This window comes from Rhinatrema bivittatum, chromosome 3 (assembly GCF_901001135.1).
Source record: "Rhinatrema bivittatum chromosome 3, aRhiBiv1.1, whole genome shotgun sequence".
Taxonomy (NCBI): Eukaryota; Metazoa; Chordata; class Amphibia; order Gymnophiona; family Rhinatrematidae; genus Rhinatrema; species Rhinatrema bivittatum.
The window spans coordinates 274671074-274688261 of NC_042617.1; the positions used below are offsets into that span (position 1 = coordinate 274671074).

Consider the following 17188-nt stretch of genomic DNA (forward strand, 5'->3'; position numbering starts at 1 on the left):
CCACCCCCCTTGATCCCACAACCCAGATCATCAGTGGGAGGACGTCTCTGCCACTTTGCAACAAATTGTCGCTCAATTACCATGGACCAGTGGGTATTATCCATCACAACCCACGATTACTGTCTACATTTTTCAACTGTACCCCCAGACTCCCCGCCCATTCCAATCTGGAGCTGGGACAATCACACAGGACTTCTCGAGTCAGCGCTCTCGACCCTTCTGTCAGCCAGGGAGAACCAGTTTCCTCGACTCAACAGGGGAGAGGGTTCTACTCCTGGTATTTCCTAATCCCAAAAAAGACCGGCGGCCTATTCTGGATCTCCATGCCTTCAACACATTTCTTCACAAGGAATGGTTCAGAATGGTGTCCCTGGGCACCATACTCCCTCTGCTACAACAAGGGGATTGGCTCTGCTCTCTGGACCTTCAGGATGCATATGCCCATATTGCAATCTTCTCTCCTCACCGCAAATACCTGCGATTTGTGGTGGGTCACGGGCACTATCAATACAAGGTACTGCCATTCGGCCTAGCCTTGGTGCCCTGAGTGTTTCACGAAGGGCCTGGCAGTCGTGGCTGCACAGTTACACCGCAAGGGCATTGCATGTCTTTCCATATCTAGATGACTGGCTCATAAAAAGCCAGTCCAGGCAAGGAGCCCTCGACTCCCTCGGTCTCACCATACGTCTGCTGCACTCATTGGGATTTCTGATCAACTTCCCAAAATCCCACTTGACACCGTCTCACCATCTCTCCTTTATAGGAGCAGAATTGAACACCACAGTGGCCAAGGGATTCTTACCCAATGATCGCGCAACCATGCTGTCCAACCTCGCTAGCTCTATCCGCCGTCGACAAACAGCCTCAGCTCGCCAATTACTCACGTTGCTCGGCCATATGGCGTCAACAGTCCACGTCGCCCCAATGGCACGCCTAGCCATGAGAGTAACACAATGGATGCTAAAATCTCAGTGGCACCAAGCCACTCAACCACTTTCCTCCCTTGTCTACCTAACGAGACAGCGTATTCTGTCCCTTGGCTGGTGGACTCAAGGCCAACTTACAAACAGGTCTTCCGTTCCAGCAACCATCTCCTCAGGTGACATTAACCATGTATGCCTCCAACTTAGGTTGGGGAGCCCATGTCAAAGGCCTTCAAACCCAAGGGATTTGGACAAAAGCTGAAGCAACCTATCAGATCAACCTCCTAGAGCTTTGAGCAATAAGGTATGCCCTTTATGCATTCATGGACTGCCTCTCGAACAAGGTAGTCTTGATTCAAATAGACAACCAAGTTGCAATGTGGTACCTGAACAAACAGGGGGGCTCGGACTCTTAACTGCTCTGCCAAGAGGCATTGCAGATTTGTGCCTGGGCCCTGTCGAACCCAATGCTACTGCGAGCCACTTATCTGGCAGGCACACAGAATGCAGTAGTGGACTGCCTCAGCTGATGTTTCCAGCCCCACGAGTGGTCTCTGGATCCCTCTGTTGCGAGCAGAATCTTCCACTGGTGAGGTCAGCCGACTATCAACCTCTTTGCATCCTATCAGAACCGCAAAATGGAATGCTTCTGCTCCCTGCACAGGGACCGGAGAGCACCAACCATGGATGCCTTCGCCCACCCCTGGAACACAGGTCTGCTATATGCGTACCCTCCGATTCCGCTAATAAGCAAGACTCTCGTGAAGCTACAACAGGACCAAGGCTCAATGATACTCATAGCCTCGTACTGGCCGCGCCAAGTCTGGTTTCCCAAACTTCTCAACCTATCTGACCATGAACCCATTCGCCTGGGCCCGGTGCCCGATCTCATAACACAGAATCATGGCAAGTTACTCCACCCAAACCTCCAGACCCTCTCTGATGGCCTGGATGTTGAAAGGTTGATACTACAGCCCCCCCAATCTTTCTAGTAGCGTCTCTCAATTCCTCGTAGCTTCGTGAAAGTCTTGCCGCTCTAAGTGGAAGAAGTTTACCTTGTGGTGCACACAGAAAGGTTTTAATCCCTTTTCTTGCCCCACACTGAAACTCCTAGACTATCTCTGGCACCTCTCGGAATTTGGTCTCCAGACTTCATCCATACAAATACACCTTAGTGCCATCTCTGTGTACCATCAAGGAATAGGGGATGCCCTGATAATGGCTCAACCCCTTGTAGGTCGCTTCATGAGAGGCTTATTACAGCTTAAGCCTTCTTTACGTCCACCGATCGTGGCATGGGACCTCAATGTGGTACTTGCATGGCTCATGCATCCTCCTTTTGAGCCCCTGCACTCCTGCGAAATCAGATACCTTACATGGAATGTAATTTTCCTAGTAGCCATCACGTCTGCTCGCAGGGTAAGTCAGTTACAGGCCCTCATGACCTACTCACCCTACACAAGGTTCCTCCATGACCGGGTGGTTCTCCGCACACCCTAAATTCCTTCCTAAGGTGGTAATGGATTTCCACTTAAATCAGTCTATAGTCTTGCCCACTTTCTTTCCAAGGCCTCACACTCACAGGGTGAGCAAACTCTGCACACCTTGGACTGTAAGCGTGTGCTTGCTTTTTATTTAGACCGCACTGCAGCCCACAGGAAGTCCACCCAACTCTATTTCTTTTGATAAAAGCAAGCTTGGAGTTGCGGTGGGCAAGCAGACTCTCTCCAACTGGTTGGCAGACACTTTTGCATAGAGATGTGAATCGGAACCGGAATCGGTTCCGATTCCGGTCCCGATTCACATCGTTAAATTTTTTTTGTGTGGCCCGATCGCGGTTTTGTTTATCGGCTGTGCCCGAGCCAATAAACAAAAAAACCCACCTGACCCTTTAAAACTGTTCCCTTAGCTTTCCCCACCCTCCCGAACCCCCCCAAAACTTTTTACAAGTACCTGGTGGGCCAGTGGAAGTCCCGGGAGCGATCTCCCGCTCTGGGGGCCATCGGCTGCCACTAATAAAAATGGCGCCGATGGCCCTTTGCCCTTACCATGTGACAGGGTATCCGTGCCATTGGCCAGGCCCTGTCACATGGTAGGAGTAATGGACGGCCGGTGCCATCTTTAAAAATGGCGTGGGCCATCCAGTCTTTGGCCAGTCTGTCCTACGAAATGTATTCCCAGTATAGAAACCCAACTCGTCCTACCTCGACCCACTGTGAATTTCAGGCTGCCTCATCATTGCCAACAGCACCCCAATTGTTGTGCCTGTTGCACATGTTGTGTACTGCTTGGCCTCCTTCATTATGAGTCAGCCTGTAGCTTGCTATTCACCTATATGTGAGGACTACCATCCTGTTTGTCCTGGGAGAAAGCAGAGTTGGGGATAAGGGATCCACGCTGTCTGCAGTGCTTAGACAGTCCTTGTTGAAGAGATGTTCTCCCAGGACAGCAAGATGTTAGACCTCTCGAAACCCACCCGCCACCCCGTGGAGTTGGGTTCAATCCATTTTCTTATTTTATTTTTCGCTCGTACTTTTTGCTACAAACGAGACTGAAGGGGGACCCCGTGTGGCCACAGGGTTAGTGGCATGCTGGGCATGTTCAGTGTGCCAGTCAAAGTTCTAGAAACTTTGACAAAAGTGTTCCATGACAGGGTTCCATCTGATGATGTCACCCATATGTGAGGCCTAACATCCTGCAGTCCTGGGAGAACACCTGTTACAGGTAAGCAACTCTGCTTTCTGCTCCAGTCCCTCTAGGCAGCCTGCAGGGACGAGGGAGATGAGCCAGAAGCAGAAAGCAGCCACTCTGTCCCTGTTCTTCTGCCCCCTACTCCCCCGTCTTCAGAGAACAGGAGGGGATGTTCCTGAAGCATTCACTGCAGCACATAGAACAGACACAAAAAGGGTTGCATTAGCACAAGTTTGAAATTTGTGAGCAGTAATGCCAATCATCAATGCTTCAACCCTGGCAACTACGCTACTGCTCACAAGTTTCCAGCTTGTGCTAATTCAACTCCTTTTTGTGTCTCTTACCCTGGGCTTAATTTCTGGTGGAATGACCTAGAACAGTGTTCTGCCACCTTTTTTCTTCTGGGATCTGAGGAAGTGGAAACAAAGCCAGTGGTGTAAAATAATGCTGGTGTGTGAAGGATGGCTGGCGGTTGAACCCTGCTGAGGGTTGGGAGATGGAGGATCACTGAGGTAAGGAGGAGGAAGAGAGAGAGTTCCTGACTCTACCTCCTCTGGCAGGTCACTCTTTTCCCCTTCCCTCCACCGTGTCATTTCCTTTTTGTCTACAAATTAAGCCCTGGGGTGGAGGGGGTGTGATGTCAAGGGGTTGAAGTGTAGAAGGTATAGGGAGAGGTATAATGTTGGAGGTATGAGGGATGCGATGTCAGAGGACCGGGTGTGCGTGCGATGTCAGGGGAGTAGCGGATAGAGGTGTGATGTTGGAGATATGATGTGTGGAGGGGTGTGGTGTCAAGGGGTTGAAGTGTAGAAGGTATAGGGAGAGGTATAATATTGGAGGTATGAGGGATGCGATGTCAGAGGATGGGGTGTGCGTGCGATGTCAGGGGAGTAGCGGGTAGAGGTGTGATGTTGGAGATATGATGTGTGGAGGAGTGCGGTGTCAGAGGGATGGGAGTGTGAGTGATATCAGCAGGATGAAGGAGTCAGGTGTGATGTGGAAGGGACAAAAAGTGGAATCGCAGTAAGGGAAAGTACGATATGGGGATAAGGGATCCACGCTGTCTGCAGTGCTTAGACAGTCCTGGTTGAACCCCCCTCTTTTGATTAGTAATGCCTAACCTAAAGAATTGTGTAATTTATATTCTCACAGGACAAGCAGGATGGTTGTCCTCACAAATGGGTGACATCGAGGATGGAGCCCACCACGGAAAACTTCTGTCAAAGTTTAACAGAACTTTGACTGGCCCCTACTGGGCATGCCCAGCAAGGCACTGACCCTGCAGCCAGCAGGGGTCTCCCTTCAGTCTTCTTTTTTCCGCGCAGCAGTTGCCACGCGGTGAAAGGAGCTCTCTTACCACGTTCCTGACAGGAATTTGGAAATTAATTTCCTAAGAAAATTTGCCCCTCAGGGGTCTCCCTTCGACAAATTTTTGTCATCTTTACGGAATCCGGTAAGTTTTTTTGCCATTTTCCATCAACTACCGTCGATTTTGGCCCTCGAGGCCTGTTGGCACTTACCGATCCCCAGGCTAAATTTTGGCTTACAGCCATGGCAACGGGGTTCCGTCGTTGTCCGGATTGCACCTGGACTATGTCAATCACAGACCCCCACAGGGTTTGTGTTATGTGTTTGGGTAGTGAGCATGATGTCCTGACTTGCACCAAATGTGCCTTAATGACACCCAAAGGTCGCAAAGCCAGGATGGAGAAGATGGGGCTCCTCTTCCATGCACCCACCCCAACGCCATCGATAGCATCGACGTCATCGGAACCGGCACCGTCGAAGTTGCACCATCACCGTCAACCCTCCGGTGACCGTCCGCCATCGATCGCTTCTCGGCCGTCGACTCCCGTCCCTTCCCCGGATGGGCGAGGGGATCGGAAAGAAAAGCATCGCCATCGACGGCACAAGTCTCGGCCTGTCGAGGATCCACAGCCATCGACCTCCGCTCAAGCCGAGCCACCGACTAAGAAGCCGCGATCAGACCGGACACCCTCCACGTCTCGTTCGCAGGCACCGAGGAAACCCTCACCCTCTCGGGGTGTGGGGGCCGTGATCCCACCGGTTACGGTGGTCCCTCCGGCCTTGCCTCAGCCTCCCTCTCCCGTCGAGCCGGGTATTGTTACCCCTGGTCTCCGGGCAGAACTGGACCGGCTGGTCCAGGAGGCCATCGAGAAAGCGATGAAGAAATTACAACCTCCATCGGCACCGTCTCCGGCACCGGTTCCGGCACCGCCTCCGGCACCGACGCCGGCACCGACTTCGCCACCGAGGAGGGAATCGACCACCGAGCCGTTGGTGCAAGCTCTAGCACCTCTACTGCACCGCATGGAGGCACTTATGACGGCCCTTCCATCGGTAATTCCAGTACCATCGACAACACCACCGTCTCCGACTGGATTCTCATCGGCAGGAGAAACACCGTTCCGAATTCCCCCTTCCGGGGTGGTTCCATCGGTACCTTCTGGTATATCTCCACCGATTTATCCTTCGGCTCCATCGATTCCGCGTCCGGCACCGATTGCATCGGCAGCGCCGAAGCCCTCGATGCCATTCCTAGTTCCACCTGCAGCACCGATTCCATCTAGATTTCCATTGATGCCTTCAGAGCCTCAACCAGGTCCTTCAGGACTTCAAGTCCCACATGATCCCTACGATACCTGGGGTGATGATGATGATACATCTTCTGACACAGATTTGCCTTCACCACCATCTCCTACAGAGAGTAGAAAAAGATCTCCTCCTGAGGATCTCTCTTTCATTAATTTTGTAAAAGAGATGTCAGAAGTTGTACCTTTTCAGTTACAATCTGAAGCCGATGACAGACACCAGATGATGGAACTACTCCAATTTCTGGATGCTCCAAAAATCATCGCTTCCATCCCTATTCACCAGGTGTTTTTTGGATCTGCTAAAGAAAAACTGGGAATCTCCTTCATCTATTTCACCAGTTAACAAAAAAGCTGACTCCACATATCTTGTCCAGTCAGCACCAGGTTTTCAAAAGCCTCAACTGGATCATCGTTCTGTTGTGGTTGAGTCTGCGCAGAAGAAGGCCAAACGTCTTAAGCCACACTCTTCCACTCCACCTACCAAGGACAATAAATTCCTGGATAGTGTGGGACGAAAAGTATATCATGGAGCTATGTTGATTTCACGCATAGCTTCATATCAACTTTACATGACTCAATACAACAGAGCCATCCTTAAGCAGATGCAAGACTATGCTGACACGTTGCCGGATCAGTACCAACCACAGCTTCAAGCCCTTCTTCATAAAGGATTTGAGGCAGGGAAGCACGAGATTAGAACTGCCTACGACATATTCGATGCTTCCACAAAAGTTTCAGCCACAGCCATCTCAGCCAGACGTTGGGCTTGGTTAAAGGCGTCTAACCTTCGCCCAGAGGTCCAGGATCGTCTTGCTGATCTACCCTGCTTAGGCGACAATTTGTTTGGAGAACAAATTCAACAGATTGTGGCAGAGTTAAAAGATCACCATGAGACGTTGAAACAACTCTCGTCTGTCCCACCTGACGTGTCCTCCAAGCAACCACCAAAGAAGGACTCTAAGAAGTCGTTCTTTCGACCACGTCGCTATTATCCTCCATCAGCTAGGCCTCGTCCTGCACGGTCCTCCAACAGGCCTCAGCCTCGCCAGCCAAGAAAGCAAAGACCTACTGTAGCCCCACCTCCTGGGCCTGCGGCGGGCCTTTGACTTCCCTCTACTGAGCACATGCCAGATCCCTCTTCCATACATCCCTGTGGGGGGTCGACTGTTCCACTTCTTACACCGTTGGAAACAGATCACCTCAGATCACTGGGTGTTAGCAATTATCGCACAGGGTTACCACCTCAACTTCATGGCTCTCCCGCCAGACTCCCCGCCCCTTCAGGCATGGAGTCTAACCAGCCAGTTGGCTCAATTACAACAAGAAGTATCCCTTCTTCTACAATCAAATGCTATAGAACCCGTCCCTCCCTGTCAACAAGGGACAAGATTCTATTCCAGATACTTCCTAATACCAAAGAAATCAGGGGGGCTACGTCCCATTCTGGACCTTCGGGCCCTCAACAAGTACCTTCAAAAAGAAAAGTTCAAGATGGTAACCCTGGGCGCGCTGCTCCCTCTGCTGCAAAAGGGGGATTGGCTGTGCTCTCTCGACCTCAAGGACGCTTATACCCACATTGCCATAACACCATCTCATCGCAAGTATCTGCGTTTTCTGGTAGGCCGCGACCATTATCAGTACCGGGTACTACCTTTCGGTCTGGCATCTGCTCCACGAGTCTTTACCAAATGTCTCGTAGTGGTAGCAGCATTCCTCAGGAAGGAAGGTGTCCACGTCTACCCCTATCTGGACAATTGGCTAATCAGGGCCTCTACCCATCAGATTGCTCAATCCTCCCTAAAATTGACAATTCACACACTCCTTTCCTTAGGGTTTCTTGTCAATTACGAGAAATCTTGCTTAGTCCCATCTCAAACCTTATCTTTCATTGGGGCAGACTTGGACACCTTACAGGCAAAGGCTTACCTTCCGCTGCAGCGGGTCCAAACTCTCATGTCCCTAGCTCGCCAGCTCCAGTCTCAGGACACGGCCACGGCTCGCCAATTCCTCATTCTCCTAGGACACATGGCATCCTCAGTTCAAGTCACTCCCATGACCCGACTAGCCATGAGAGTAACACAATGGACTCTGCGACACCAATGGATTCAAGCTTCTCAGCGCCTGTCCTCCATAGTCGCAGTTACACAAGCGCTTCGCCTGTCTTTAACCTGGTGGACGACTCAAATCAATCTCCTTCAGGGCTTACCTTTTCTCCTACCAGATCCACAAGTAATCCTGACCACCGACGCTTCCCACATCGGTTGGGGGGCTCATGTGGACGATTTCCAAACCCAAGGGTTATGGTCACCAGAGGAAGCCGAACACCAGATACATTTTTTGGAACTTCGAGCAATCCGTTACGCGCTCAGAACGTTCAAAGATCGTCTTTCGAATCAGATAATCTTAATCCAGACAGACAACCAAGTGGCCATGTGGTACATAAACAAGCAGGGAGGCACAGGCTCCTTCCTTCTGTGTCAGGAAGCTGCGCAGATTTGGGCAGAAGCCCTCTCCCACTCCATGTACCTCAGGGCCACTTACCTGCCGGGAGTAGACAATGTATTGGCAGATCAGCTGAGCCGGGTCTTTCAACCACACGAGTGGTCACTCGATCCTCTGGTAGCGACCTCTCTATTTCACAAGTGGGGTTCTCCCCACATAGATCTCTTTGCGTCCCCTCAGAACCACAAAGTAGACAATTACTGCTCTCTCATTCGGAGCCACCACTCTCGGCCGAGGGATGCCTTCTCCCTCAAGTGGACATCAGGTCTGCTCTATGCATTCCCTCCACTTCCTCTTCTGTCAAGGACTCTCGTGAAGCTTCGCCAGGACGGAGGAACCATGATCCTGATAGCACCCCACTGGCCACGCCAGGTGTGGTTTCCCATTCTTCAGGATCTCTCCATCCGCAGGCACATCCCTCTGGGAACGGATCCGCATCTGCTCACTCAGAACGACGGATGCCTCCTCCATCCCAACCTCCAAGCCTTGTCCCTGACGGCATGGATGTTGAAAGGTTAGTCCTTCAGCCTTTTAACCTTTCGGATTCGGTTTCTCGTGTCCTGATAGCTTCACGAAAGCCCTCCACCAGAAGATCCTATTCGTATAAATGGAAAAGGTACACATCTTGGTGCACTTCCCAGTCCCTTGATCCCCTTTACTGTCCAATCTCTAAGTTCTTGGACTATTTATGGCATCTATCGGAATCGGGTCTTAAAACCTCTTCCATTAGGATGCATGTCAGTGCAGTAGCCGCTTTCCATAAAGGCATACAGGGTGTCCCTATTTCAGTACAACCCCTGGTAACACGCTTTCTTAAAGGCTTGCTCCATCTGAAGCCACCCTTACGTCCTCCGGCCCCATCTTGGGACCTTAATCTGGTTCTTGGTCGGCTAATGAAACCACCTTTCGAACCTCTACACTCCTGTGAATTAAAGTATCTCACATGGAAGGTATTATTCCTTTTAGCTGTCACTTCAGCTCGCAGGGTTAGTGAGTTACAGGCCTTAGTCACCTATCCGCCTTACACTAAACTCCTGCAGGACCGGGCGGTACTCCACACTCACCCTAAATTTTTACCTAAGGTAGTATCGGAGTTTCACATCAATCAATCCATCATACTACCTATCTTTTTTCCCAGGCCCCACTCCAACTCCGGAGAACAGACTCTGCATACCCTTGACTGTAAACGGGCTCTAGCATTCTATCTAGACCGTACAGTTTCTCACAGAAAGAGCACTCAATTATTCGTCTCTTTCCATCCTAACAAGTTAGGACAACCTGTGGGTAAGCAGGCTCTATCCTCCTGGTTGGCGGACTGCATTTCTTTTTGCTATCAGCAAGCTGGCATTCCTTTTCAAGACCGTGTAAAAGCACACTCTGTGAGGGCCATGGCGACTTCGGTGGCACACCTTCGATCGGTGCCGCTTCCTGACATCTGCAAAGCTGCAACCTGGAGTTCTCTCCATACTTTTGCAGCCCACTATTATTTGGACAAAGCTGGAAGACAGGACTCCATCTTCGGCCAATCTGTCTTGTGTAACCTTTTTCCAACATGATGTACCAACACCCTTCCACCTTCCCGGTAGGGTGCGGATGCCCTTACCAAATTCCACCCCAGTTGTTGTGCCTCTTGCACGTCGTTGGGTGCATTTGGTGCAAGTCGGGACATCCTCAGCTCGGTACTCACCCATTTGTGAGGACAACCATCCTGCTTGTCCTGTGAGAAAGCAAATGTTGCTTACCTGATGTAACAGGTGTTCTCACAGGACAGCAGGATGTTAGTCCTCACGAAACCCGCCCGCCACCCCGCGGTGTTGGGTTCGTTTTAGTTTTTACTTTTTTAGGCACTGCCTGTAGCTTTGAAAATCAGACTGAAGGGAGACCCCTGCTGGCTGCAAGGTCAGTGCCTTGCTGGGCATGCCCAGTAGGGGCCAGTCAAAGTTCTGTTAAACTTTGACAGAAGTTTTCCGTGGTGGGCTCCATCCTCGATGTCACCCATTTGTGAGGACTAACATCCTGCTGTCCTGTGAGAACACCTGTTACATCAGGTAAGCAACATTTGCTATCTTTCCCTTTTAGAGAGTACAAAATCATGAGCCCAGAAAGCCTCAGGACAGGACCCTGAGCCATGTGACCTCAGCCCCAGGGTCTCTCCTACCACCCCCTACCCAGAGCTGCTTCTGCTTAATGACAATGATGCTTTCTCCCTAGGGAAGGGAGATCTCATTGGTTGCGACTTAGCATCCAAGGATCAGGTGATTAAAGTCAATGCAGATGTAAAAGGTCTGACCTACTGCGACCTGCAAGGCATCCAGCTAAAGGGATTGTACGAGACGCTGGAGCTGTACCCAGAATATGCCCAGAAGTTCACCCGTGAGATCCGCTGCGAGCTCAGCTACAATTTAGGAGGTGGTGGACTATCTGAGGTAAGCAGCAGATATGCAAGGCAAGCAGGGAAACCATCAGGCTCTAGAGGAGTCAGTCCTGTTGTTTCAACTCCTCTTCCAACCATATTATGAGAGCTTCTTAATGTGAAATTGGGATTGACTCAGGTAATTGTTATGACCTGGACCTGAGTAGTTTTCCTAGGGACAGGGCCTGACTGCCTAGAGTGGGAGGGAAAGACAGTCTCCCTAGCCTTGCTTGTGCTAACTGCCTTCTTCCTGCATCCCACAGGCGGATGGCACCAGCTCCTTCAGTGCAGAGAACACCCTGCAGTCCACACTTGAAGAGAGCGAGGTTGAAGCAAGCAGAGTCTCCCTGCTGTCACCCAACCCCAACACCACACTTCAGGTCCTCTCAGAGAAAGCGCCCAGCTTCCTGCTCTCCCCTGGACGCACCAGACACCTCCTGTCTCCCAGCAAGGCCCCTTCCCGAGTTGGCCATTCCCACATGAGGTCTAATCGAGTCAATAGAGCACAGCAAGACTCCAGCGTGGGCAGGAACAGGGGGCTGAAAGAACTACAAATCCAAAGCATCCCCTGGAATGGACCCCCGGACCTCAGCCCCAGGTATAGAATGTAATCCAAATTGTGCCTTTTGATACAGAACCCCCTGAACCCTCACCCCCCAGCAGCACTCCTGTCTGTGGAAGCAGAGGCAGAGGGGAGGGGTGGTAAGGACTGGTAAACTGAACCTCCTACCCCCCAGGATCAGTTCTGTCTATGGGGTGGGGAGGGCGAGTCTGCCACCTGAACCCCCAACTCCAGCCACTCCTTCGTCTGTGGAGATGGGAGGGGTGGAGAGGGTCTTATATCCTGCTGCCTTACATAGCTTGCTTTGTTTTGGCACACCTGTAGCACTAGCACTCTCTCTTATTTGCCATACATTCTGACCTGGTCTCTTGGGCCCTTTTTTTAGGGTGGTTGATGGCATAGAAGAGGATGGCTCTGGCTTTGACCAGCAGAAGTTCAATTTCCAGATTGGTCATTTGAATGCAGACCGCAGCAGCCCCTCACCCATACCAGGTAATACAACAGGAATCACTAACAGGCCGATACTATAAAGTGTGCTCAGCCGAGCGCACCGTTTAACACACGGTTGGATGCGCGCCTGCTACCCCTTATAATGTTAAGGGGGTTGGCACGTCGAAAAAGTGCATCTAACCTCCCCCCCTCCCAAAACTAATAGTGATCATCACATGCAAATGCATGTTGATGGGGCTATTAATTTTGAACCCGGGATACAGAAAAAAAACAATGTGCAGCCTCTTCTCTTCAGCCACATGACTGAAGCGAAGAGGCCCCTAGCAGCTGTGCTGCAAAGCGGAAAATAGAAGGTTGCAGTCTGCGGGGTTGCACGGCCAAAGAGAAGAGACCCTGTCAGCTGTGTTGCACCATGGAAAAAGAGGCTGTTGCTGGGAGCCGTGCCATTTAAAAGACTGTTGCACCTAAAGGGCTGCATAGCCGAAAGATGCTTTAGCGTTCACGAGCTGTGCGGCAAGAAGGCTGTTGTGTCAGTGGAGCCACATGGCTGAAGAAAGAAGGCTGAGGTTCCTTGGAGAGAGAGTGAGAGAGAGTGAATATGTGTATGAATAAATAGAAAGTAGGACAGAATGTGTATGTGAGAGGTATTGCACAGGCCCAGGGAGCAGGCTTCTTTATTGGTATGTTACAGGAAGAGAGAGAGAGCAAGAGTGTGTGTGTGTGTGTGTGAGCATATGTATGTGAGATGGAGCATGTATGTATGTGTAAGAGAGCATATGTGTGAGCAAATAGCATGTAAGAGAGCATGTGGGTGAACATGTGTAGGAGCATGTGAGCAAATAGCATGTAAGACTGCATATATATGTGAGAAAGAAGCTGGAGGCCCGAGGAAGCCTCTGTTTGTAAGTTCTGGGGAGAGAGAGAGTGTGCATGAGAGAGAATATGTGTGCATGTATGTGTGTGAGAAAGCATGTGTATGTGTATATGAGAGAGCATATAAGAGAGAACATGGGGGGGGGGTGTGTGTGTGTGTGTGTGTTTGTTGGAGAATATGGGTATGTGAGAGAGAAAGGAGAAAGTTGTACCACTCCACCCCGAATTAATCCATGACAATCTCAGGGTGACTTGAAATCAAATGTTCCCAGGTATGGAGAGCAGGGGATTTTTTAAATCCTTATTAGTTTTAATAATTGGGTATTATTTGATGTCTTCAGTTTTTAAATATTTTATTTATTTGGTTTATATTCTGCTTTTAAGGGTATTTGGGAATAATTTTAAAAAATTAATTAGGTATTCTTTTTATCAGCTGTTTTGAATATTTATTTTTTTATGTTTATGGTTTTACTATTATGATTGATGGTTTATATATCTTGATTTTATTGTTTGATGTTTAATGAGGAATAGTGATGTTTCTGTTATTACATTGTTGCACTGCATACAGAGTCTGTCTTCTTACGGTTTCCAATTCAGTTTTTGTCTGTATGTTTCTAGTTATACTTTGTCTCTTTATTCTGTATTTAGTGAGGGTCCTTCTGTGTTCTGTATGTGTGACTGAGGTGAGGTAGTTTGCTAGCATGTAGTTTCAGTTGACTTGTTCTGTTTTCCTAATATTAGGTGTATTGATGTTTTAGGGCCTGGTATAATATTTGAAGTGTTCCCTTTTCATATATAGAGTTGTTACTGTGAGTGCTGGCAATTAGTGCTCTTTTCATATGGGAGGTTTATTATATTGTAATTAAGTTTACTTATAGCTTTCTGAGGGATGACATGCTTTACAATAGTATGACTGCAGGTGTATTTTTTGCAGAGTTTTCTGGTTGGTACCACAGTAGTGCATGTAAATAATATACATGTTTTAAGTGATATTTTTACCTTAGAACACTGAATATTCTTTTTCATATAAAATCTGTTACTATAAATACATATTTTTTAAATTATTTGTGGAAAGGGTGGGACCAAGAGTGCGTGCAAGGCTGTAAGGTTCACCTATGACACCTAATACCCTCGCACTAGCGCTGGCTGCACTGGCTTTTTAAGAGAAAGCAGGATTCCATCTGGAGCTGTGCTACTTTGGGTTAGTGGCTCTCCCCAGTCTCAACCAGGGCCTAATTATCTGTTTTTATAAGCCCAGGGAACAGTAGGGGTCACTTCTTGTCCCCTCTCCCTGGAGTAGGTAGGCAGAGCAGAGCCTGGGGAACTATAAAAGCAGCAGACTGTGTAGCCTCCAGTCACTGGGAATGCACTAGAATGGTGGGAGGGTTGTTGAGAAGTGGAGGCAAGCTACAGGCACAGGTCAGTACAGTCACCTCAGACAGAAGCCTCCCCAACACTGTGCAGTGTTGGGGAGGCTTCTGTCTGAGGTGACTGTACTGAGCTCTGAGAGAAGCAGCTGGCTCTTGAACCAGTGAGTCTCTTATAGAATGCAATTGGGAAAGCGATGGAGGGGGCTGCTGCAGAATGGGGAAGGGCTGGCAGCAAGCAAGAACTTTACACCACGAGGCAGCAGTGCTGGCCTGGGGGCACTCACTGTGTGAGCACAGACGCAGCAGTACAAGAGTAGCATATCAGAGAGAGTGTTTTGTGTCTGTGTCAGAGAGAGTGAGACACACACACACTTTGTCTGTGAGAGAGTGTGTACGTGTGGGTATCTTTGTCTCTGACACAGACACACACACACCCTCAGTGTATACGTGTGTCTGAGAAAGATTATGTGTCTTTGTGGTTGTTAGTGTGTATGTGCCAGTATAGTTTCTGTAATTTAAAAAATGTTTGTGACTGAGCGTTGTCTGACACTGGCTGGCAGTGTCATCCCTTGCAACTGGTTCAAGAGCCCAGACCAGGAATCCAGGATATATCTCTATAAGAGACAGAAGCAGATGTGTGGGGAGCCAAACCAATTTGCATGGATGGAATGGGGACTGCAACAATGCTCATCCATGGCCTTAGAACGTGTTCAGCTTCTTAGTTATTTACGAAAGATAAAGTTTATTTTGGAGATATTTTGGCTCAATTCTGCTGGGCTCTAGGTTGACTTAGGCCTGGATTCTCTAAGGTCGCAGACCTTAGAGAATCCGGCGGTAATTTTTATTTATTTTTTTATTTTTTTATTTAGAGGTTTTTATATACCGATGAACGTTGGGAACATCTCATTGGTTCACATAAAACAAAACTTAGCAACAGATGCTTTACAGTATAACACGGAACTGGAGGAAATAAAGGATATAAATATAGGCAGAATATTTTTTAACAATTGACTGATTATGAGGGGAGGCATGTATTAAGGATAACTGGTTGTGCATAATTTTTAACAATGTACAGATACTTAGGGGAGGAAGTGCAGGGGGGGATTAATCAAATACAATATTTACAGAGAGGTCATTTTACAGAAGAACCATTATGCTAGTAGGGTGGAGAGGGATGGAGGGGGGAGGGTGTCATGAGGTGGATGTATGTTGTTCGGAGAAAACTTGTTTGAATAAGCAAGTTTTCAGGTCTTGCTTGAATTTTTTTGTCGTAGAGAGGGGGGGAGTTTGTTCCACAGGGCGGGGGCAGCCAAAGATAGTGCTCGAGCTTTGGTGGAGCTTAGCTTAGAGTCTTTAGGTGAGGGGATATGCAGGGTTGCTTGATATTGTTGCCTTGTGGGTCTGATGGCGTTGTGAAATGTAAGTTGTTCATTAAACCAGTGCATGTCCTGGTTGTGTAGAGCTTTGTGGACTAGAGTGAGGGTTTTGTAGGTTATCCTTGCAGAGACTGGAAGCCAGTGCAGGTGTTGTAGAACAGGGGTGATGTGGTCATGTTTGTGGGTGTTAGTTAAGATCCGGGCAGCAGCATTTTGGAGAAGTTGAAGTGGTTGCAGCGTGTTTTTGGGTAGTTCTAGGAAGAGGGCGTTGCAGTAGTCGATTTTAGATAGGATGAAGGCCTGGAGAATAGTGCGGAAGTCATTGAGGTGTAATAGGGGTTTCAGTTTTTTGAGTAAATTAAGCTTGAAGTAAAGGAAAATTAGTTTCTTACCTGATAATTTTCGTTCCTGTAGTACCAAGGATCAGTCCAGGACACCTGGGTTGTGACTCCGCACCAGTAGATGGAGACAGACTAAAACTTGTGGGCGGAGCCATATATGCCCCTGTGCCAGTCACAGCCCCTCAGTCATACGGAATGTCAAAGTAGAGAACTAAACTAGCCATAAACCGCTAATAGAAACGGGGAAAGAAAAACACCCCTTCTGGAAATGGACTCTCCAACCGAGAGAGCGAACAAGCAGAACAGAGTAATTCAGAACAATGAGCGGACTCTCCATTACTTCAGCGCAGCACTGCGGGCGGGATCCTGGACTGATCCTTGGTACTACAGGAACGAAATTATCAGGTAAGAAACTAATTTTCCTTTCCCTGTACGTACCAGGATCAGTCCAGGACACCTGGGATGTACCAGAGCAAACCTACTGAGGGTGGGAAACAGAGAGTCCCGCTCGGAGTACCCTCTCTCCAAAACCCCTGGAATCGGTAGCCTGGACATCCAACCGGTAATGCCTGATAAAGGTATGCAACGACTTCCAGGTAGCCGCCCTGCAAATCTCTTGAGGCGACACCTGCGAAGCTTCCGCCCAAGACGCCGCTTGAGATCGAGTCGAGTGACCTCCAGATATCGGAGGAGGGATCTCCGCACGTCAAGCTTCCGTAAGTCCCTTGCTTCTGGGACGGAGGACTCCCTGCCCGCAAACGAGGGCAGTTCCACCGATTGATTTACATGAAAAGTCGAAACAACTTTCGGAAGAAAGGAAGGAACCATCCGCAAAGAGACTCCGGAATCCGAAATACGCAAGAAAGGTTCCCTACAGGACAAAGCCTGTAACTCGGAAACGCGCCGTGCCGAGGCAATTGCCACCAAGAACGCCGTTTTTAAGGTGAGATCCTTAAGGGTTACGCGTTTCAAGGGCTCAAACGGCGCCGCGCCTAGAGCTGAGAGAACCCAATTGAGGTTCCAAGCCGGACAAGGGAGACGCAATGGAGGGCGAAGGTGCTTAGCCCCCCGA

General features: G+C 49.3%; 1 protein-coding gene across 1 annotated transcript in view; it reads left to right on the plus strand.

Annotated features, from left to right (window-relative positions):
• The window catches only part of KCNH3 (potassium voltage-gated channel subfamily H member 3), an 83642-nt gene that overhangs the window by 53357 nt on the left and 13097 nt on the right, over positions 1-17188 (plus strand). Inside the window, exons 11-13 of the mRNA XM_029594681.1 lie at positions 10943-11157; positions 11408-11742; positions 12092-12198. Coding sequence (XP_029450541.1) covers positions 10943-11157; positions 11408-11742; positions 12092-12198 — 657 coding nt within the window. The remainder of the gene's footprint in view (positions 1-10942; positions 11158-11407; positions 11743-12091; positions 12199-17188) is intronic.